This window comes from Coregonus clupeaformis, chromosome 12 (assembly GCF_020615455.1).
Source record: "Coregonus clupeaformis isolate EN_2021a chromosome 12, ASM2061545v1, whole genome shotgun sequence".
In the NCBI taxonomy this organism is placed as follows: domain Eukaryota; kingdom Metazoa; phylum Chordata; class Actinopteri; order Salmoniformes; family Salmonidae; genus Coregonus; species Coregonus clupeaformis.
In genome coordinates, this window is record NC_059203.1 from 53,628,304 (window position 1) to 53,652,649 (window position 24,346).

General features: G+C 43.8%; 2 protein-coding genes across 2 annotated transcripts; both read left to right on the plus strand.

Annotated features, from left to right (window-relative positions):
• The first annotated feature begins 1,748 nt into the window (after window positions 1–1,748).
• On the plus strand, window positions 1,749–2,642 carry LOC121578785 (zinc finger protein 2 homolog). The gene has a single exon (XM_041893165.1). It carries the CDS (start codon window positions 1,749–1,751, stop codon window positions 2,640–2,642), a length of 894 nt encoding a protein of 297 aa, XP_041749099.1.
• A 13,898-nt stretch (window positions 2,643–16,540) lies between these two features.
• LOC121577682 (small nuclear ribonucleoprotein E) lies at window positions 16,541–20,633 on the plus strand. Its single transcript, XM_041891460.2, has 5 exons — window positions 16,541–16,720; window positions 17,092–17,118; window positions 17,287–17,349; window positions 17,485–17,563; window positions 20,365–20,633. The coding sequence occupies exons 1-5, from the start codon at window positions 16,667–16,669 to the stop codon at window positions 20,418–20,420; spliced, it is 279 nt and encodes a 92-aa protein (XP_041747394.1). The 5' UTR covers window positions 16,541–16,666; the 3' UTR covers window positions 20,421–20,633.
• The last annotated feature ends 3,713 nt before the right edge of the window (window positions 20,634–24,346 follow it).

The following is a 24,346-nucleotide window of genomic DNA, read 5'->3' on the forward strand; positions in this document are numbered from 1 at the left end:
GTGCGGGGAGCAGGAACGGGCCGGACCGGGCAGGCGACGCGCACCACTGGCTTGGTGCGGGGAGCAGGAATGGGCCGGACCGGGCTGACGACGCGCACCACTGGCTTGGTGCGGAAAGCAGGAACAGGCCGGACCGGGCTGGCGACGCGCACCATTGGCTTGGTGCGGGGAGCAGGAACAGGCTGGACCGGGCTGACGACGCGCACCACTGGCTTGGTGCGGGGAGCAGGAACGGGCTGGACCGGGCTGACGACGCGCACCATTGGCTTGGTGCGGGGAACAGGAACAGGCCGGACCGGGCTGGCGACGCGCACCACAGGCTTGGTGCGAGGGACAGGAACAGGCCGGACCGGGCTGGCGACGCGCACCACAGGCTTGGTGCGGGGAGCAGGAACAGGCCGGACCGGGCTGGCGACGTGCACCACAGGCTTGGTACGAGGGACAGGAACGGGCCGGACCGGGCTGGCGACGCGCACCACAGGCTTGGTGCGAGGGACAGGAACAGGCCGGGCTGGACTGTGGAGACGGACTGGAGGTCTGGAGCGGAGAGCTGACACAACCCATCCTGGCTGAATGCCTATTTCCACACACTCTGTGTGAGGCATCAGCACAGGACATACAGGGCTGTGCACTCGTACTGGCACTACAGCACGTGGCACTGGCGCAGGATATCCGGGACCGAGGAGGGGTACTGGCCACGAGCGTTGAGCCGGCACACTCCGTCCTGGCTGCATGCCCACCTTAGCACGACACGTGCGTGGTGCTAGCACAGGACGTACAGGACTGTGCCGGAACACTCGCGGCACAGTACGTGGCTCCGCATAACACGGAACCTGCCCAGTCTCACGCTGCCTAGCCTGAGTACGGGGAGTTGGCTCTGCTCTACCTCTAGGCTCCGCCAACCACCCTTCCAGCCCCCCAAACCTGATGGCCTCCTCTCCTAGTCCGCCGCTTCGTCCTGTAGCTGCTTCCAGCAGCCCCGTCGTCCACGCCGTGTGCCCCCCCAAAAAAAATTATTGGGGTTGCCTCTCGCGTGTCCGACGTCGGCCCGGTTGGCGCCGTTTCTCCTCTCCTGCCTGGGCATTTACTTTTGCCCATGGCCCTCTGCCCGCGAATATGTCCTCCCAAGACCACCATTTGCCCACCTGGGACATCGCCAACTTCTCCTCCTGGGCACGCTGCTTGGTCCTCTGGTGGTGGGATCTTCTGTCACGATCGTCGACAGATGCGGACCAAGGCGCAGCGTGATAGGCGTACATACTTTATTAAGTGTACACAACACGAACCAAAACAACAAACCAAACGATACGTGAAGTCCTAGGTCATAACACAAACCTTTCGGATCAAGATCCCACAAAATAACAGTGCCAAACAGGCTGCCTAAGTATGGTGCCCAATCAGAGACAACAAGCTACAGCTGCCTCTGATTGGGAACCACCCTGGCCAACATAGATATACACGAACTAGAACACAAACCTAGAGAACTAAACAATGAAACCTACACACCCTGGCTCAACATATAAGAGTCCCCAGAGCCAGGGCGTGACAGTATTACCGTCTCTCTAGCTAGCCCATATATCTACCGTAGGTTGTAATTGTAGCTACATTATGGCACTGTTATTGTGCAGTATTGGATAATGGTACAGTATCAATTTAAGGTGTAGCTTGCTTTAATAATATAACAATATGTGCCATTTGATGAGGTGGATGTTTTTTCAGATTCTCGGATGCTCACTCTCTCAGGCTCAATGAAGGGCCCCCCTGAGCAGCAGGAGTGGAGCCCCTGTCTGAGACAGGAGGACCCAGAGCCCACACTGATCAAGGAGGATCAGGAGGGCAGGACCAGCCATTGGAAAGAGCAGTCTCCTTACATGAAAGACTCACCTCAGTCCTCACATGCATACCAAACTGTAGACTCATCGGCACTCGCTGACACAGAGACCGGCAGGAGAATGGGCAAGCTTCAACCATGCCGTGACTCTCAGCCTCCCTCAGAGGGAAATACAGACAGCCCCTCAGCCCGGAGTGAAAGCCCCAGTGAGAGTGAGAGCAAGGAGAGTGATGCTGAGTACCAACAACTGCAATTGAAAAACCCACACAGGAGAGGAAGTGGAAAGGGCCAGAGAGTAAGGGGTCAAAGTTTGAAGGTCAGCGGGAGAAAGGGAGCAGAGACCTCCTTCCAGGAGTCTCCATCCTTCTCCATCCAGATTCAACAACCCTCATTCACCTGTAAGGTCTGCGGCAAGTCATTCAAGCACATGGGCAATATCAACGTACACGTGAGAGTACACACGCAGGAGGAGCCTTACCGGTGTGGTGTGTGTGGTAAACAGTGCCGGTCCTCCGAGGAGCTGACGGGACACTATGAGATCCACATCGGGGAGAAGGCCTACCGCTGCCACTCCTGTGGGAAGGGCTTCAAACAGGTGGGGGAGCTGACAGTCCACATGAGGGTCCACACAGGAGAGAAGCCCTTCAAATGTTCTGAGTGTGGGAAGACGTTCATCTCAGCGACCACGCTCAGAGTCCACCAGAAGATCCACACAGGAGAGTATCCCTATTGCTGCGAGGTCTGTGGGAAGTGTTTCACTCAGAAGGTTCACCTCAACATGCACATGAAGGTCCATATAAAGGGCAAATAGTGAGGATGTAGAGAGAGGAGTAAAGGATAGACTTATTTTCAGGTCAGTAGCATTGTCTTCCGACAGGTGACGTCACTCCTACACAATGCTTGTTCCCCTGTTTAAAGATATTATGTGAGATTAATTCTCTTCTCCTGAGTTTCTCAAATGATACTCTAAAACAGCATTTTCCAAACTCGGTCCTGGGGCCCACCCTGGGTGCACGTTTTGTTTTTTGCCCTAGCACTACACAGCTGATTCAAATAATCAAAGTTTGATGATGATTTGGTTATTTGAATCAGCTGTGTAGTGTCAGGGCAAAAAACTAAACGTGCACCCAGAAACACAGGAGAAGAGAATTAATCTCACATAATATCTATAAACAGGGGAACAAGCATTGTGTAGGAGTGACGTCACCTGTCGGAAGACAATTCCCCAGAACCGAGTTTGGGAAACCCTGATCTAAAAGACATTTGCTATGTGAACATGTGTGGGAAGTGTCCTTTTATCTCCAATGAGTGCAAACTACTGACAAGTCTTACATGAACCAAATTGGGACCCTAGCCTGAAAGCAGATATTTTGCCAATCATTCATAATGCTGCAACATGTGAACCCAAAGTGCTTGTCTGTGTAAAGAATGTCTATTTTCTTATCCTTGTGTCATTTTGATGTATTCAAGTGTCACTAAATAATAAGGTGTCTCTGTGAGATCTTGATCTGTACCAGTGTTTTCAATGGGAAGTTATTTTCAAATCAAACTGTATTTGTCACAGGCGCCGAATACAAGTGTAGACCTTACTGTGACATGCTTACCTACACTTGAGTATACCAAACATTAGGAACACCTTCCTAACGTTTGCAGTCTTCCTAAAAATCATGACCACCTTGTTCATGATCTGTCTTCTCTCAATCAAGAATGTTCTATTGTTGCCCTTTCAGAAACATGGTTGACTGAAGAGACAACCATGCTTTATGACACGTCTCCTTATAATGCTGTTCACCACTGTTGAACACCAAGAGTGGGAGGAGGAGTGTCCATTTTTGTTAATAAACATTTTCAATTATTTGTAAGAGAGGACCTCGCACTTACATCTGATAACATTGATGTTGAATCTCTTTTCATAGAAATTCCCTCCTGTTCATTTCTTTTGTGGTATAAAAGTGGTCATTGGATGCATCTATCGGACACCCGATTCTGACATTGGTAGTTTCATTGATATCCTTGCATCAACCTTAGTTTTGATTAATAATTAAGATAAAATGTGTTTTCTATTAGGTGATTACAACAAACGTATTTAAAAGTGAGAACCACTCACTGACATCTGACTATTTTAATACGTTATACTCCAGTTATCCCCTCATCTATAAGCCCACAATAGTGACCAGTTCATCTACCACCCTTATTGATAATATTTGTACAAATTCTTTGAATAATGTGACTAATATAGGAATACTTTATACTGACATTTTGGGACCACTTTCCAATTTTCCACTTCTCTTTGGCAGCTGGAAATGAACAGATGGGAATGATTAGTAGCATATGAAAATGTATGCACTCACTGGATAAGAGCGTCTACTAAATGACTAAAATGTAAATGTAATTAAATGTAGAATATTTAACAAAAGTAATTGTGAGTGCTTAAAGATGTTGATTGATGATATTTCATGGAAAATGTTTTATAATCAGGCCGATGTAGAGTCTGCTTACAAGACTTTTCTCACATCTTTCCATTCTGTATTTCACCACTGCCTTCCCTTAGTTAAATCACATAAGAGAGCAGCAGAAGGGTTCTGGAAACCTTGGTTTACAACTGATCTCAAAAAACTAGTTGTATAAAAAGTTTCTCACAAATCCCTCTCCCCTGAATTCTGCAAATTACAAAAAATATAAGAACAAATTTACTCACCTACTTCGGATATCCCAAAAATGATATTTTACTAACAAATTCCAAGAAAGGGTGGTGGGGTTGGAAATTAATAAAGGGAAATATATTTTTAAAAATGATATATATGTATGTGTATGTGAATATGTATGTATGTATATATATATATATATATATATATATATATATATATATATATATACAGTGGGGAGAACAAGTATTTGATACACTGCAGATTTTGCAGATTTTCCTACTTACAAAGCATGTAGAGGTCTGTAATTTGTATCATAGGTACACTTCAACTGTGAGAGACGGAATCTAAAACAAAAATCCAGAAAATCACATTGTATGATTTTTAAGTAATTAATTTGCATTTTATTGCATGACATAAGTATTTGATACATCAGAAAAGCAGAACTTAATATTTGGTACAGAAACCTTTGTTTGCAATTACAGAGATCATACGTTTCCTGTAGGTCTTGACCAGGTTTGCACACACTGCAGCAGGGATTTTGGCCCACTCCTCCATACAGACCTTCTCCAGATCCTTCAGGTTTCGGGGCTGTTGCTGGGCATACGGCCTTTCAGCTCCCTCCAAAGATTTTCTATTGGGTTCAGGTCTGGAGACTGGCTAGGCCACTCCAGGACCTTGAGATGTTTCTTACGAAGCCACTCCTTAGTTGCCCTGGCTGTGTGTTTCGGGTCGTTGTCATGCTGGAAGACCCAGCCACGACCCATCTTCAATGCTCTTACTGAGGGAAGGAGGTTGTTGGCCAAGATCTCGCGATACATGGCCCCATCCATCGTCCCCTCAATACGGTGCAGTCGTCCTGTCCCCTTTGCAGAAAAGCATCCCCAAAGAATGATGTTTCCACCTCCATGCTTCACGGTTGGGATGGTGTTCTTGAGGTTGTACTTATCCTTCTTCTTCCTCCAAACACGGCGAGTGGAGTTTAGACCAAAAAGCTATATTTTTGTCTCATCCTGTAGTTGTTGATCAGTCTCTCACGTCACTGTGGAGGAATTTTGGCCCACTTTATTTTTGTGGTGTGGTTTTCATATACAGTGGGGAAAAAAAGTATTTAGTCAGCCACCAATTGTGCAAGTTCTCCCACTTAAAAAGATGAGAGAGGCCTGTAATTTTCATCATAGGTACACGTCAACTATGACAGACAAATTTAGTTTAAAAAATCCAGAAAATCACATTGTAGGATTTTTAATGAATTTATTTGCAAATTATGGTGGAAAATAAGTATTTGGTCACCTACAAACAAGCAAGATTTCTGGCTCTCACAGACCTGTAACTTCTTCTTTAAGAGGCTCCTCTGTCCTCCACTCGTTACCTGTATTAATGGCACCTGTTTGAACTTGTTATCAGTATAAAAGACACCTGTCCACAACCTCAAACAGTCACACTCCAAACTCCACTATGGCCAAGACCAAAGAGCTGTCAAAGGACACCAGAAACAAAATTGTAGACCTGCACCAGGCTGGCAAGACTGAATCTGCAATAGGTAAGCAGCTTGGTTTGAAGAAATCAACTGTGGGAGCAATTATTAGGAAATGGAAGACATACAAGACCACTGATAATCTCCCTCGATCTAGGGCTCCACGCAAGATCTCACCCCGTGGGGTCAAAATGATCACAAGAACGGTGAGCAAAAATCCCAGAACCACACGGGGGGACCTAGTGAATGACCTGCAGAGAGCTGGGACCAAAGTAACAAAGCCTACCATCAGTAATACACTACGCCGCCAGGGACTCAAATCCTGCAGTGCCAGACGTGTCCCCCTGCTTAAGCCAGTACATGTCCAGGCCCATCTGAAGTTTGATAGAGTGCATTTGGATGATCCAGAAGAGGATTGGGAGAATGTCATATGGTCAGATGAAACCAAAATATAACTTTTTGGTAAAAACTCAACTCGTCGTGTTTGGAGGACAAAGAATGCTGAGTTGCATCCAAAGAACACCATACCTACTGTGAAGCATGGGGGGTGGAAACATCATGCTTTGGGGCTGTTTTTCTGCAAAGGGACCAGGACGACTGATCCGTGTAAAGGAAAGAATGAATGGGGCCATGTATCGTGAGATTTTGAGTGAAAACCTCCTTCCATCAGCAAGGGCATTGAAGATGAAACGTGGCTGGGTCTTTCAGCATGACAATGATCCCAAACACACCGCCCGGGCAACGAAGGAGTGGCTTCGTAAGAAGCATTTCAAGGTCCTGGAGTGGCCTAGCCAGTCTACAGATCTCAACCCCATAGAAAGTTTTTGGAGGGAGTTGAAAGTCCGTGTTGCCCAGCGACAGCCCCAAAACATCACTGCTCTAGAGGAGATCTGCATGGAGGAATGGGCCAAAATACCAGCAACAGTGTGTGAAAACCTTGTGAAGACTTACAGAAAACGTTTGACCTGTGTCATTGCCAACAAAGGGTATATAACAAAGTATTGAGAAACTTTTGTTATTGACCAAATACTTATTTTCCACCATAATTTGCAAATAAATTCATAAAAAATCCTACAATGTGAATTTCTGGATTTATTTTCCTCATTTTGTCTGTCATAGTTGACGTGTACCTATGATGAAAATTACAGGCCTCTCTCATCTTTTTAAGTGGGAGAACTTGCACAATTGGTGGCTGACTAAATACTTTTTTCCCCCATTGTAAGCCCTCGGGCTTCCAACCACAGCTGCACACCATTTTTATTGTATTTGTTTTTATCTGTATTGTTGTCTATCACTTGTTTTCTTTGGTGCAAATAAACTAAACTTAATATTGAGTTGCATCCTCCCCTTTTGCCCTCAGAACAGCCTCAATTCGTCGGGGCATGGACTTTACATGGTTTCGAAAGTGTTCAATAGGGATGCTGGCCCAATTTCACTCCAATGCTTCCCACAGTTATGTCAGGTTGGCTGGATGTCCTGGGTGGGGGACCATTCTTGATACACACAGGAAACTGTTGAGCGTGAAAAACCCAGCAGCGTTGCAGTTCTTGACACACTCAAAGGTACTTAAATATTTTGCCTTGCCCATTTACCCTCTGAATGGCACACACAATCCATGTCTCAATTGTCTCAAGGCTTAAAGATACAAAAAATTACCTGTCTCCTCCCCTTCATCTACACTGATTGAAGTGGATTTAACAAGTGACATCAATAAGGGATCATAGCTTTCACCTGGATTCACCTGGTCAGTCTAAGTCATGGAAAGAGCAGGTGTTCTTAGTGTTTTTTATACTCAGTGTACAAGCCTTCCCCAGCGATGCAGAGTTAAAATAAGAAAATTAAAACACGCAAGAATGAAGCTATAATACAGGGAGTACCAGTATCAATGTTCAGGGGTACAAGGTAATTGAGATGGGTATGTACATGAAGGCAGGGGTAAAGTGATTAGGCATCAGGATAGATAATATATATGTTTTAAAATAAGTAGCAGCAGCGTATAGATGAGTCTGTAAAAAGTAGTAGATAAGCTTTAATATTGCAGATAGATTGTGGCTTCTATCAATGTAATTGTCTGCATCATTTTCAATCCCCCATATATGGTTTCTGTAAATATATACATTATTTTAAATATATATATATATTTTTAAATATATTTTCCTTCTTTATTATTTTCCCCTAACCCTACCACCCCTCCCCTAATTGGAATAAACTAATGGACAACAATACTTAGGCTTCTACTTCCAGCTTATAAATACTATATACATTTTACGGACAGTATATTTTACATTAGTTCTCTTTTGTTTGTAGTCCCAGCCTTCAGCTACCCTCAACCCCTCCAATCGATCTCTGAAGACCATCCAGTTTTGAGTTCTAGCTGCCATATATTTTTCCACTGTGCTGTGATGTTTCACCAAAGTTCTGAACCTTTCTATTCTCATAGTTTCTACAGATTGTAAATGAAAGATAAAATGTTTGTTAAGAGTATTATTATATTATTGATCGACATGACTATGACTTTTCAAATCTATTTGTAGAGCTAGCTCCAAGTAAATGTTGCAATTTTTTGGCCATTCCTGAACCTGTGACCAAAAACAACCTACATATGGGCAGTACCAAAACAAGTGATCTAATGATTCTGTCTCTTCGCAGCAAAATCTGCAGAACTGGGATGGTTGTATCCCCCATACAGTGCATTCGGAAAGTATTCAGACCCCTTGACTTTTTCCACATTTTGTTACGTTACAGCCTTATTCTAAAATGGATTAAATAAATGTTTTTCCTCATCAATCTACACATAATACCCTATAATGACAAAGCGAAAACAGGTTTTTATAATTTTTTTATAAATATAAAAGAACTGAAATACCAGACCCTTTGCTATGAGACTCGAAATTGAGTTCAGGTGCACCAGGTTTCCATTGATCTTCTTTGAGATGTTTCTACAACTTGATTGGAATCCACCTGTGATAAATTCAATTGATTGGACATGATTTGGAAAGGCACACACCTGTCTATATAAGGTCTCACAGTTAACAGTGCATATCAGAGCAAAAACCAAGCCATGAAGTCGAAGGAATTGTCCGTAGAGCTCCGAGACAGGATTGTGTCGAGACACAATTCTGGGGAAGGGTACCAAAACATTTCTGCAGCATTGAAGGTCCCCAAGATTGGAACCCACAAGACTCTTCCTAGAGCTGGCTGCCCAGCCAAACTGAGCAATTGGGGGAGAAGGGCCTTGGTCAGGAGTTTGCCAAAAGGCACCTAAAGTCTCTCAGACCATGAGAAACAAGATTCTCTGGTCTGATGAAACCAAGATTGAGATCCTTGATGAAAACGTGCTCCAGAGCGCTCAGGACCTCAGACTGGGGCGAAGGTTCACCTTCCAACAGGACAACGACCAAGAACCCAATGGTCACTCTGACAGAGCTCCAGAGTTCCTCTGTGGAGATGGGAGAACCTTCGAGAAGGACAACCATCTCTGCAGCACTCCACCAACCAGGCCTTTATGGTAGAGTGGCCAGACGGAAGCCACTCCTCAGTAAAAGGCACAAGACAGCCCGCTAGGAGTTTGCCAAAAGGCACCTAAAGTCTCTCAGACCATGAGAAACAAGATTCTCTGGTCTGATGAAACCAAGATTGAACTCTGGCCTGAATGCCAAGCGTCACGTCTGGAGGAAACCTGGCACCCTCCCTACGGTGAAGCATGGTGGTGGCAGCATCATGATGTGGGGAAGTTTTTCAGTGGCAGGGACTGAGAGACTAGTCGGGAACGAGAGAAAGATGAACGGAGCAAAGTACAGAGAGATCCTTGATGAAAACGTGCTCCAGAGCGCTCAGGACCTCAGACTGGGGCGAAGGTTCACCTTCCAACAGGACAACGACCCTAAACACACAGCCAAGACAACGCAGGAGTGGCTTCGGGACAAGTCTCTGAATGTCCTTGAGTGGCTCAGCCAGAGCCCGGACTTGAACCTGATCGAACATCTCTTGAGACACCTGAAAATAGCTGTGCAGCGACGCTCCCCATCCAACCTGACAGAGCTTGAGAGGATCTGCAGAAAAAAATCGGAGAAACTCCCCAAATACAGGTGTGCCAAGCTTGTAGTGTCATACACAAGAAGACTTGTGGCTGTAATCTCTGCCAAAGGTGCTTCAACAAAGTACTGAGTAAAGGGTCTGAATACCTACAGTGGGGAGAACAAGTATTTGATACACTGCCGATTTTGCAGGTTTTCCTACTTACAAAGCATGTAGAGGTCTGTAATTTGTATCATAGGTACACTTCAACGGTGAGAGACGGAATCTAAAACAAAAATCCAGAAAATCACATTGTATGATTTTTAAGTAATTAATTTGCATTTTATTGCATGACATAAGTATTTGATACATCAGAATAGCAGAACTTAATATTTGGTACAGAAACCTTTGTTTGCAATTACAGAGATCATACGTTTCCTGTAGGTCTTGACCAGGGATTTTGGCCCACTCCTCCATACAGACCTTCTCCAGATCCTTCAGGTTTCGGGGCTGTCGCTGGGCAATACGGACTTTCAGCTCCCTCCAAAGATTTTCTATTGGGTTTAGGTCTGGAGACTGGCTAGGCCACTCCAGGACCTTGAGATGCTTCTTACAGAGCCACTCCTTAGTTGCCCTGGCTGTGTGTTTCGGGTCGTTGTCATGCTGGAAGACCCAGCCACGACCCATCTTCAATGCTCTTACTGAGGGAAGGAGGTTGTTGGCCAAGATCTCGCGATACATGGCCCCATCCATCCTCCCCTCAATACGGTGCAGTCGTCCTGTCCCCTTTGCAGAAAAGCATCCCCAAAGAATGATGTTTCCACCTCCATGCTTCACGGTTGGGATGGTGTTCTTGGGGTTGTACTTATCCTTCTTCTTCCTCCAAACACGGCGAGTGGAGTTTAGACCAAAAAGCTCTATTTTCCCATGCTCTTCTCCCATTCCTCCTCTGGATCATCCAGATGGTCATTGGCAAACTTCAGACGGGCCTGGACATGCGCTGGCTTGAGCAGGGGGACCTTGCGTGCGCTGCAGGATTTTAATCCATGACGGCGTAGTGTGTTACTAATGGTTTTCTTTGAGACTGTGGTCCCAGCTCTCTTCAGGTCATTGACCAGGTCCTGCCGTGTAGTTCTGGGCTGATCCCTCACCTTCCTCATGATCACTGATGCCCCACGAGGTGAGATCTTGCATGGAGCCCCAGACCGAGGATGATTGACCGTCATCTTGAACTTCTTCCATTTTCTAATAATTGCGCCAACAGTTGTTGCCTTCTCACCAAGCTGCTTGCCTATTGTCCTGTAGCCCATCCCAGCCTTGTGCAGGTCTACAATTTTATCCCTGATGTCCTTACACAGCTCTCTGGTCTTGGCCATTGTGGAGAGGTTGGAGTCTGTTTGATTGAGTGTGTGGACAGGTGTCTTTTATACAGGTAACGAGTTCAAACAGGTGCAGTTAATACAGGTAATGAGTGGAGAACAGGAGGGCATCTTTTTTTTAAACTAACGGAATTCTTACTGGTTGGTAGGTGATCAAATACTTATGTCATGCAATAAAATGCAAATTAATTACTTAAAAATCATACAATGTGATTTTCTGGATTTTTGTTTTAGATTCCGTCTCTCACAGTTGAAGTGTACATATGATAAAAATTACAGACCTCTACATGCTTTGTAAGTAGTAAAACCTGCAAAATCGGCAGTGTATCAAATACTTGTTCTCCCCACTGTATGTAAATGTGATATTTCCGTTTTTTAAATATTTTTATACATTTGCAAACATTTCTAAAAACCTGTTTTTGCTTTGTCATTATGGGGTATTGTATGTGTAGATGAGGGATAAAAAAATATACATACATTTTTAGAATAAGGCTGTAATGTAACAAAATTTGAAAAAAGTGAAGGGGTCTGAATACTTTCCGAATGCACTGTATATATACCATTATATTGGTTGCAAGAATTTTGTATAATAATTTAAATGGAAAAACTCTAAGTTTTGAATCCGGCGGTAGTTTTGTATATCAGTTCATAAACCATGTGCCATGGAATCGGTACATTGAAAATATCCTCCCAACTATTTTGCAACCTGTATGGTGCAGCTGTCAATTTTTTGGTCCTTAAATTAAACTGGTATACTTTTTTATTTATCACAGTTTTCTTTAACCAATTGGTCTTTAATGCAGGGTTCCTTACCTTCTCCCCTTTCCACTTGCCTCCTCCATTTTTGCAGTAATGCTGCAATCAGTTGTTTGTAATGTTGGATAGAGCAGACATTTCCATATATTTTTGTTATGTGTGACATAACTCCAGATGTCCTATTTATGATATCATTTACAAAGATTATACCGGGTTTTTTTAAAATCAAAAATAATGTTACAAAAAAAAGAAGTACTATATTTGAGTTTAACCATAATAGATTATTTCATTTCCAAATAACTGAAAGTGAGTGGTTGTAATCTGAATGAAGGGGAAAAAGGCCCTTCTTGAACACGAGGTGAACCATTCTTACTAATCTGGTAGAAAACCAGTTCGGATTTCAAATCAAATCAAAATCTAATCAAATCAAATGTTATTTGCCACATGCGCCAAATACAACAGGTGTAGACATTACCGTGAAATGCTTACTTACAGCCCTTAACCAACAATGCATCAAATTAAAATATAATTTTTAAAAATATATTTTAAAAAAGAGCAGGAGTAAAAGAAAATAACAGTAGGGAGGCTATATACAGGGGGGTACCGGTGCAGAGTCAATGTGCGGGGGCACCGGCTAGTTGAGGTAGTTGAGGTAATATGTACATGTGGGTAGAGTTAAAGTGACTATACATAAATAATTAACAGAGTAGCATCAGCGTAAAAAGATGGGGTGGGGGGGCAGTGCAAATAGTCCGGGTAGCCATGATTAGCTGTTCAGGAGTCTTATGGCTTGGGGGTAGAAGCTGTTGAGAAGCCTTTTGGACCTTGACTTGGCGCTCCGGTACCGCTTGCCGTGCGGTAGCAGAGAGAACAGTCTATGACTAGGGTGGCTGGAGTCTTTGACAATTTTGAGGGCCTTCCTCTGACACCGCCTGGTATAGAGGTCCTGGATGGCAGGAAGCTTGGCCCCAGTGATGTACTGGGCCGTACGCACTACCCTCTGTAGTGCCTTGTGGTCGGAGGCCGAGCAGTTGCCATACCAGGCAACCAGTCAGGATGCTCTCGATGGTGTAGCTGTAGAACTTTCTGAGGATCTGAGGACCCTCTTCACGACTGTCTTGGTGTGTTTGGACCATGATAGTTCGTTGGGGATGTGGACACCAAGGAACTTGAAGCTCTCAACCTGTTCCACTACAGCCCTGTCGATGAGAATGGGGGCGTGCTCAGTCGTCATTTTTTCCTTGTAGTCCACAATCATCTCCTTTATCTTGGTCACGTTGAGGGAGAGGTTGTTATCCTGGGACCACACGGCCAGGTCTCTAACCTCCTCCCTATAAGCTGTCTCCTCGTTGTCGGTGATCAGGCCTACCACTGTTGTGTCGTCGGCAAACTTAATGATGGTGTTGGAGTCGTGCCTGGCCATGTAGTCATGGGTGAACAGGGAGTACAGGAGGGACAAGGGTTTCTGGGATAATGGTGTTGATTTGAGCCATGACCAGCCTTTCAAAGCACTTCATGGCTACAGACGTCAGTGCTACGGGTCGGTAGTCATTTAGGCAGGTTATCTTAGTGTCCTTGGGCACGGGGACTATGGTGGTCTGCTTGAAACATGTTGGTATTACAGACTCAGGGACATATTGAAAATGTCAGTGAAGACACTTGCCAGTTGGTCAGCACATGCTCGGAGTACACATCCTGGTAATCCGTCTGGCCCTGCGGCCTTGTGAATGTTGACCTGCTTAAAAGTCTTACTCACATCGGCTACGGAGAGCGTGATCACATAGTCATCCGGAACAGCTGGTGCTCTCATGCATGCTTCAGTGTTGCTTGCCTCAAAGCGAGCATAGAAGTGGTTTAGCTCGTCTGGTAGGCTTGTGTCACTGGGCAGCTTGTGGCTGTGCTTCCCTTTGTAGTCTGTAATAGTTTTCAAGCCCTGCCACATCCAACGAGCATCAGAGCTGGTGTAGTACGATTCAATCTTTGTCCTGTATTGACCCTTTGCCTGTTTGATGGTTCGTCGGAGGGCATAGCGGGATTTCTTATAAGCGTCCGAGTTAGAGTCCCGCTCCTTGAAGGTGGCAGCTCTACCCTTTAGCGCAGTGCGGATGTTGCCTGTAATCCATGGCTTCTGGTTGGGGTATGTACGTACGGTCACCGTGGGGACGACGTCATCGATGCACTTATTGATGAAGCCAGTGACTGATGTGGTATACTCCTCAATGCTATCTGAAGAATCCCGGAACATGTTCCAGTCTGTGCTAGCAAAACAGTCCTGTAGCTTAGCATCTGCGTCATCTGAGCACTTTTTTACTGGTGCTTCCTGCTTTAGTTTTTGCTTATAAGCTGGAATCTGGAGGATAGAGTTATGGTCAGATTTGCCAAATGGAGGGCGAGGGAGAGCTTTGTATGCGTCTCTGTGTGTGGAGTAAAGGTGGTCTATGTCATGACTTCCGCCGAGGCTGCCTCTCCTCCTTGTTCGGGCAGGTTTCGGCGTTCGTCGTCACCGGCTTACTAGCTACTGCTGATCCCATTCTCATCACTCCACTTGTCATGTCTTGTCTTGTCAATCACACACACCCGGTTCTCATTCCCCTAATTAGTATGTGTATAAGTGTTCCCTCTGTTACCCTTGTCTTTGTGAGTGATTGTTTCATTGTGAGAGCGAGTAGCTCGGTTGAGCTACCCTTCCATTTGTTATTGCCAAGGTGGAATATTTCCCTAGTGATAGTTTCGAATTGACGCTGGGTGCGTTTTATTTATGTAAACGGAATAAACTCTGGACTTCTGTGTTTTACCACCTGCGCCTGACTCCTTCATTCACACCTCATCACAGTCTATAGAGTTTTTTTTCCTCTGGTTGCACATTTAACATGCTGGTAGAAATTAGGTAGAACGGATTTAAGTTTCCCTGCATTAAAGTCCCCGGCCACTGGGAGCGCTGCCTCTGGATGAGCGTTTTCCTGTTTACTTATGGCCTAATACAGCTCATTGAGTGCAATCTTAATGCCAGCATTGTGGTGGTAAACAGACAGCTATGAAAAATATAGATCAAAACTCTCTTGGTAAATAGTGTGGTCTAAAGCTTATCATAAAATACTCTACCTCAGGCGAGCAAAACCTAGAGCCTTCCTTAGTATTTGATTTTGTGCACCAGCTGTTGTTTACAAATATACACAGACCGCCACCCCTTGTCTTACCGGAGTCAGCCGTTCTATCCTGCGGATGTAGCCTATATCCTGTCAGCTGTATGTTGTCCATGTCGTCGTTCAGCCACGACTCGTGAAACATAAGATATTACAGTTTTTAATGTCCCGTTGGTAGGATTACCGTAATCGTAGGTCAATCGTAGTGAGAGGTCCAATGCTTTAATATTTAATAATTTCTGCCCCCCGAATTCATGCTAATTACATAAATAGGCCCGTTTAATTTTTTTTGGTTTGCCATTCCAAATAGTGGAATATTTTGTGCTCATATAATAAATAAATAAACAAGTCGTTAGGTGTAGGCAGGGCCATAAGTAAATAGGTAAACTGGGATATGACTATATAATTAATCAGGGTGATTTTTCCACAAATAGACAGGTGTTGTCCTTTCCATGGTAGCAACATTTTATCTAATTTGGCTAACTTTAAAAAAAAATGTATTGTAGTGCGATCATTTCTTTCTTTCGGGATATGAATTATGAGTATGTCGACTTCACCGTCGGACCATTTTATTGGTAAACTAAACGGTAATGTAAAAGTTGAATTTCTTTGCGATCCAATATGTAATATGGTGCATTTATCACAATTCGGTTTTAATCCCGAGTGTCAGTGTGGGTGAGTGTGTGGATAGTCCTGTGAGTTTGCAAAGAGTCAGTTCAAAATAGTGTTTGTGCAGATAGTCCGGGTAGCCATTTGATTAACTATTCAGTAGTCGTATGGCTTGGGGATAGAAGCTGTCTCGGAGCCAGTTGGAACCTGATGCTCCGGTACCGCTTGCCAGACGGTAGCAGGTGAACAGTCCATGGCTTGGGTGGCTGAAATCTGGCAATTTTCCGGGCCTTCCTCTGACACCGCCTGATATAGAGTTCCTGGATGGCAGGGAGCTCGCCCCAGTGATGTACTGGGCAGTTCGCACAACCCTCTGTAGAGCTTTGCAGTCGAGGGCGGTGATGTAGCCAGTCGAGATACTCTCGATGGTCCAGGGCGGTGCAGTTGCCGTACCAGACGGTGATGTAGCCAGTCGAGATACTCTCGATGGTCCAGCTGTAGAACCTCTTGAGGATATGAGAGTCCATGTAAAATCTATTCAGCCTCCCTCACAAATGGCAATACATTCCCTAATGAACAATTGTAAGTGTAGCGTTCCCCTTCAACACAGTTATGTGGTAACTACCTCCCGCCTATAGGGGCGCTGAAAATTTGAGGAGAGTCAACTCTTTGCTTGCGCACGCGGAAGGTCGGAAGCGCGCCATTGAAGAACCACAACGTGAATATTTCGATTTCCTTGTCTTCATGTGAGGGAAAAGTTGTGACGAAACATTTGTTTTAGGACAACAAAGCGTAAACCCACAAGGAGGATGGCGTACAGAGGACAAGGGCAGAAGGTCCAGAAGGTTATGGTGCAGCCAATTGTATCCTTTCTTGATGAAATACTTAGTACAATATTGTGTTTTAGTTAGCTAGCATTAGCCTGCTATTTTGCCCTGGGCTGCGTTTCATTCAGTGTAGTAGGTAGCTACAATAAGCAGTTAGCTACCTACTATTACTTTTCTGCAGCTTAACGTTGGTTTGATTAACGTTAATTGCACATTTCCGAAAGCGGTTAACTTGTCCAGGAACTGAAATACAGTATGTAGCCCATGATGCGTGCTCTATGTAGCTAGCTTACTGGCTAGCTAACAGTAGCTAATTGACGAAGGCTGCTAAGGCCAGAAAACATGTGCAGTCAAATCAGCAAGTTTGCTAACGGTTTGAAACATTTCCTTGACCATGTGTCCACCAGAACCTTATTTTCAGGTATCTACAGAACGTAAGTATTCCATCCTTTCATATTGTTTTCTGCATTTGTCACATGATCTAATGGTCGTGGTTCTTGCGAGTTGCGAATGTGGTAGACTTTATGCTTTCATAATACATTACCTAGCTAGCAATCTCTCCTCAAATGTAATCACAGCCTCTCTCCCTCTTCTCCCTGCAGCGCTCTCGTATCCAGGTGTGGCTGTATGAACAGGTGAACATGCGGATAGAGGGGTGCATCATCGTAAGTCATCATCCTCCAGTATTCCTCCTCTTCTCTTAAGCCAAAGCCCCTGAAACTACACCAGGGCTGCTGACTCCTATCAAGATCCTATCTAGATGTGTAGTTGAAACCAACAACCCTCTCTCTCTCTCTCAGGGCTTTGATGAATACATGAACCTGGTACTGGATGATGCTGAGGAGGTTCACATGAAGACCAAGAACAGGAAGCCCTTAGGTAAGTCAGTGTGTGTCTCTGTGTGTGGGATACTACATTCATAACAAGTGGGGAAACTTGGAAAATACTACTTGTAAACTGGGAACAAGTTGTGTGTGTTTTGAAAACAAATTATAGCCTTGTACTTCGATCATACCTACAGCGTCATTATGCAAAATGGTATGCAGCATCATCTGGATATGTGTGCAACAAAAGTTTAATATTCACTTTCTGCTGCCATTTCTGTCAAGCCATCTACGCATACAGTTTGACGAATACGTTTGATAAATCGTGGCGGCAGGTAGCTTAGTGGTTAAGAGCGTTGTGCCAGTAACCGAAAGGTCGCTGGTTCTAATCCCCGAGCCGACTAGGTGAAAAATCTGTCGATGTGCCCTTGAGCAAGGCACTTAACCCTAATTGCTCCTGTAAGTCGCTCTGGATAAGAGCGTCTGCTAAATGACTAAAAATGTAAATGTAAAAAAATAAATCCAACGTATGCACCACACAGAACGCACTGCCTCTGCAATGCAATGCTGCAAGGCAAACGCAGCTTTCAGAGTTCAGCATGTGGGAGAAGTCGGAGCTCAGTGATGATAGACGGGTTTCCCACTAATTATTACCTATTGGAGGGGCGTTCAAGTGGATTTTTCCCAGTCGTATGCTGGTATTTACAAATTTACTCAGTGCGGTTTGCCTAATTTCGTGTAAACACCAAAGGAGCTCAGACCCCCTCAAAAGAGCCCCTGAAGTGAACCGAACTGAGACCATCTGGAGAGGTGGTCTGTGTTTGGTTCGCTGTCCGGTTCCCTTTTTTAGGACAATGTGAATGCAAAGGTCCCTAGTTTGCTTGTCCTTATTCCCACTTGACTACTGCAACACAGTTTCTTCTGCCATAAACCCTCACATTAGTGCCACAAAAGAGAAAATGATGATGTGCATGTTCACGGAAATAAATGTGTGCTGTTTTTGGATATAGATTAGCTATGGTCAAGAACTCACAGAAATTCCAAAATGTGTGGAGTTTTTAGTTCAGGTTATTTGTTTGCAATATGTGATCTATAGGCTAAGAGAGCTTCAAAAGCTGTTTATTGATTGTGGGGTTTGAGTAGTGTGAGAAGAGAACCTATTTGGTGAGAATCACAACATAGGGTACAACATCTATTCTCGTTCTTAAAGGGGCAGTCTCCAAACAGAGGTCGTTTCCCGCTAGAACTTAGGCGTATCTTTATTTCTCATGCGTTTTTGTTCTACCTTGTTATTTTTAATATTACATTGTTAATGATTACTGCATTGTTGGGTTTAGAGCTTGCAAGAAAAGCATTTCACTGTACTTGTGCATGTGACATTACAACTTGAAACTGAAAAACATGAGTGTTTTAACAATCCATCTTGTGGTCCTCTGTAGCTCAATTGGTAGAGCATGGCGCTTGTAACGCCAGGGTAGTGGGTTTGATCCCCGGGACCACCCATACGTAAAAATGTATGCGCACATGACGTCGCTTTGGATAAAAGCGTCTGCTAAATGGCTTATTATTTATAATATTATCTTTCCTACAAAGGCCAAATATGTAACATGCGCTTCCCAAAACACCACAGGAGAACAGTTGCTAAGTGCTTTGTTGGAGCGTGTCAATACTTATAGGATCGAAAGAAAGGCAGTGCTGCACTCGGATCAGCTTTCTCAATTCAAATCTTACCGTAACATTATAATTATTTCAAAATACTGACGACAGATCAGCTCCTAGAGAGGTATTACCACCTACGGCTGCAAATAGAGGTGGCTTATTCTAATGCTAACCCAATAAAAATGTGCTACATTTCCGATTTGGCACATGATTGCGCACATTAGGCTACACATCATGAAATATATTGAGACAAATTACAGACAGTAGCCTACAAGTAGAAAAATAGAACTACATTTATTGAACATGAAATGTATTTCAATATGATTTAAATGGGCCTATAGCCTACTGTATTTATATCTTAGGCATTAGATAACGAGATTTTTCAAATGCAACTTTTATAAAGATAGTTTTGGAAATTCAAGATGCTTCTGGGAAACCGGACCCTGGACATTTTTCCAACTTGAAAAAAGATAGGCTACTAAAACGTTGGCTGACCCGCCTTGAGAAAAGTGGACAAAACAAGCAAATGCCTCTCCTGAAAGGAAATGCAATATCTACGTCATTTCCCAGAGCCAATCAAATGCAAGTGTTTAACAGACAGCGCTCCCATTCAAACGCATAATCCAATAATGATGTTCAATATTGAAGTCAACAAAATAAGATTTGGAAGGATGGCCCTTGAGACTAGTCTGTGACCAACTCATGGTAAGCAGCCCTGTCCTGCACCTTGGAGAAATAACATGCTGTTGTTGACACTCCATACCATTTTTAAAAATCCCAGCCCCCATCCCAGCAGGAGGCCTTTTGGTAGGCTGTCATTGTAAATAAGAATTTGTTCTTAACTGACTTGCCTAGTTAAATAAAATAAAAATACCAGATAGATAAGCTTGTCTTTATAGGACCTTATCAGATTTACAAAAGCCACTAGTTGAGTAAGGATTTAAATAAAGAAAAATAAAACATTTTTTACTCTTAACATCTTTCTCTGTAGTTACTTCTGTTTCTCATAAGTTGTGTGATCATTGACAACGTTTCTTTGTTGGCAGTCTGAGCAAGTGTGTCCTATCAACCAGTCTGGTCATCATGACTGCTGGCTGAAGTGTCACTTACTGTTGGCGTATCACAGTTCTCTCTCGCCATCTATTCCCACCTCAATTCCTCCCTACATCTCTCCCTCTCTCCATCCTTCTCTCTCAGGGAGGATCATGCTGAAAGGAGATAACATCACCCTGCTACAGAGTGTAGCCGCCTAACTCAACCCAACAGGACAAAGTCCATCCATCTCCAGCCAACAGACGTTTTCTAGGATTTGAGGATCTTGCAGATGTCTTTTCCCCCTTTTGTAGGTTAATGTTTTGTTTTTTTGCAAACAATATTGAAGCTCAATGGTGTTTGTGTGACGTGAATAATGTAATTGTTTCTTTTTGCCAACTATTCCTCTGAAATAAATGTTGTTTTGTTTCTTACTGTTGTCCCATTTCAATGATGAAATATTTACTCTCAACCAATTACTCTTTAGTTTCTCAGTGGGAACATAGTTACCTGTTACTTTTTAAGAATAGCAACAAAAACAAAAAAGTTGTAGTTGTTGGCTTGGATGGGCTACCAATTGAGATATGCTTCTAGATGTATGTTCTCCTCCAGCAATATTGACTTCCATATCCACATACACTGAGTGTACAAAACATTAGGAACATCTGCTCTTTCCATGATTTAGACTGACCAGATGAATCCAGAAAAAAGCTATGATCCCTTATTGATGTCACTTGTTAAATCCACTTCAGTCAGTTTAGGTGAAGGGGAGGAGACAGATTAAAGAAGGATTTTTAAGCATTGAGACATGTATTGGGTATGTGTGCCATTCAGAGGGTGAATGAGCAAGACAAAAGATTTAAGTGCCTTTGAATGGGGTATGATAGTAGGTGCCAGGCACACTGGTTTGAGTGTGTCAACTGCAATGCTGCTGGATTTTTCATGCTCAACAGTTTCCTGTGTGTATCAAGAATGGTCCACCACCCAAAGGACTTCCAGCCAACTTGACACAACTGTGGGAAGCATTGGAGTCAACATGGGCCAGCATCTCTGGAATGCTTTCGACACCTTGTAGAGTCCACGCCCCGATGAATTGAGGCTTTTCTCAGGGCAAAAGGGGGTATAACTCAATATTAGGATGGTGTTCCTAATGTTTTGTAAACTCAGTGTATTTCTGGACTGTCAATATGTCGATGGTCCACCAGGAGGTGATATGCCCATACTGTATTTCAACGAATCGAACATAAATGTATGGATACATTTTTCAACAGGGATGCAATACTTTTTCCAGGAAACGTTGCCTGCAACTTGAGAAACATGACAGTGCTGACTGCCATTATGTCAATCATCATTTCCACGCATCTTACCATAAGTGGCCAAAGTATTCCCATGTGGTATTAATAGATTATTGTATAAAGCACGATTGGCCATTTCACTGTAGTGTACAATATACGTGTAACACATGATCTTGAGTAGGTCAGGGAGGCCAGCCTTAGAGGAAAGATCCACCCAAAACCACTCATTCCTTTAATTTACAGTGAACAAATGTTTCATTTTGGCGTTAAGGTTGGTACCAACATGGAAAATCGTTGTGGAAATCTGTTGCAGCTCAAGTCTACTACAAATTCCACAATGCAATGCACTCTATGGGCTGGCTAGCTAGATAGCTAGCAAACGTAGCTACACACAATAACCCCAAATACAATATCAGTATGTAAAGTAGCAAGTTAGCTGTAAAATCGCCTGAACAAACTGCACTATCAATTTAGGAGTCTACAATCTCACCATGTTCAACCTGCATATCGATGTGCCTCAGAGTGTAGTCTGACATTCGCAATGGCAGATACATTTGAGGAGATGGGAAACGTTGCCCATGCTATGTCAATGGGCCGCGCGGTGCATTCTGGGCGATTCTGGGACAAGGTGCACTCTCCTTCAAGGAGTGAATATGAGTCTATTGGGCGCAAGCTCAAAAACCCAACATTAGCATAAATTCGTCAACAAGAAGTACAACATTACAAATATTTTCGGAGGTGTGAGATTATTACCTTGCTATCTGTAATACCATATCGTTTTGGAATCGTGACATTATGTACTTTCGAGGAAAATAGGCATGTTTCTCGACATGTACACTGACTTTGAGAGCGATTGCGTGACGATTAGCTTAGCAACCGTGTGATGCAGCATGACAACGTGAATGCGATTGGTCACAGTCTGCGTGGGTGGGGCGTTATACGTTCCTTCATTCATTTGCTCCCTATCGCCTTTCTATAATATCTCTGGCAATAGTACCATGCAATGCACCCTGGACTAAAGAAGCAGACAAATAGGAAAAATGTGCTATACCCGCCGTTAAATTACAAATGTATACACTCACTAACTGTAAGTCGCTCTGGATAAGAGCGTCTGCTAAATGACTAAACATTTAAACGTAAAATGTGTCCACATCACCAATAAACTCATGGTCCAAACACACCAAGACAGTCATGAAGAGGGCACGACAATACCTATTCCCCCTAGGAGACTGAAAAGATTTGGCATGGGTCCTCAGATCCTCAAAAGGTTCTACAGCTGCACCATCGAGAGCATCCTGACTGGTTGCATCACTGCCTGGTATAGCAACTGCTCAGCCTCTGACGGCCCAGTACATCACTGGGGCCAAGCTTCCTGCCATCCAGGACCTCTATACCAGGCGGTGTCAGAGGAAGACTCCAGCCACCCTAGTCATAGACTGTTCTCTCTGCTACCGCACGGCAAGTGGTACCGGAGCGCCAAGTCTAGGTCCAAAAGGCTTCTTAACAGCTTCTACCCCCAAGCCATAAGACTCCTGAATAGCTAATCATGGCTACCCAGACTATTTGCATTGTCCCCCCCACCCCCTATTTTACGCTGCTACTCAATTTCTTTATTATCTATGCATAGTCACTTTAACTCTGCCCACATGTACATATTACCTCAATTACCTCGACTAACCTGTGCCCCCGCATATTGACTCTGTACCGGTACCCCCTGTATAAAGTCTCCCTACTGTTATTTTATTTTACTGCTGCTCCTAAATTATTTTTATTTTATACTTATCTATTTCTTTACTTAACACTTATTTTTCTTAAAACTGCATTGTTGGTTAAGGGCTTGTAAGTAAGCATTTCACTGTAAGGTCTACACCTGTTGTATTCGGCGCATGCGGCAAATAACATTTTATTTGATTTGAAATGTCTTGAGGTAGAAATATTGCTAAAATATGATCAATGGCTCATTAGAGAGAAGATATCCTCCAGAGTAATGTCATCGGCCAGTATTGAAATCTGACATGTATGATAGACGTTTTTGCGATCTAAAAGTCGTATTCCTATTAACTTCCGGTGTAGTGCAAGCGACTTTATCACAGTGCTACGTCATACTGGCCGGATTTCTGCCTGCTCTACGCCAATAACTCAGATGCATATGAAAACATGAAATTACCCAGGTAATCGATAGAACATCACTCAGAGATGCACAAAAACTATATAACATTCAAAATGGGTGAGCCTTTCCTTTATGTCTGCAGTTAACAATAATATTAACATACAACACTGGGCCGGCCGGCTATCTGTGGAGGAAGTGTGATGGTAATGAGCAGCCGAGGACAGACGGGAGTCCACAAGTGAGAGAAAGAAAAGGAGCATGGAGCCTCGGCAGCGAGGGCCGAGGTGTCGTCTTATAGGACGGGAGCCCTGCACCTCATCTTAAAAGGAAGGGGTGCCACAGCTTGTTGCAACATGCATCGCTCATCGGGCATTGTTGTCAAGTGCCAGATTACCCTCATTGTGCTATGAGGAGGAATGGGCTGACTCAATGCCACACCTCCCACACATTCTTAAATCCGACTGAGAGCAGTGAGACTCTACAGACGTTGACAATTGACCGTCGCAGTGATGCAGTTCTAGCAAACAAGTTTTACTAGAGGATTTCTCTACGTAGTATGCGATTTCAACAATCACACACATATACATACAGTTGAAGTCGGAAGTTGACATACACCTTAGCCAAATACATTTAAACTCAGTTTTTCACAATTCCTGACATTTAATCCTAGTAAAAATTCCCTGTCTTAGGTCAGCTAGGATCACCACTTTATTTTAAGAATGTGAAATGTCAGTATAATAGT

Coding starts and splice junctions, on each gene's coding strand:
- LOC121578785 (XM_041893165.1), top strand. CDS start 1,749: ATGAAGGGCCCCCCTGAGCAGCAGGAGTGGAGCCCCTGTCTGAGACAG.
- LOC121577682 (XM_041891460.2), top strand. CDS start 16,667: ATGGCGTACAGAGGACAAGGGCAGAAGGTCCAGAAGGTTATGGTGCAG. Junction 17,350..17,484: donor GGATAGAGGGGTGCATCATC/GTAAGTCATCAT, acceptor TCTCTCTCTCAG/GGCTTTGATGAATACATGAA. Junction 17,564..20,364: donor CAAGAACAGGAAGCCCTTAG/GTAAGTCAGTGT, acceptor CTTCTCTCTCAG/GGAGGATCATGCTGAAAGGA.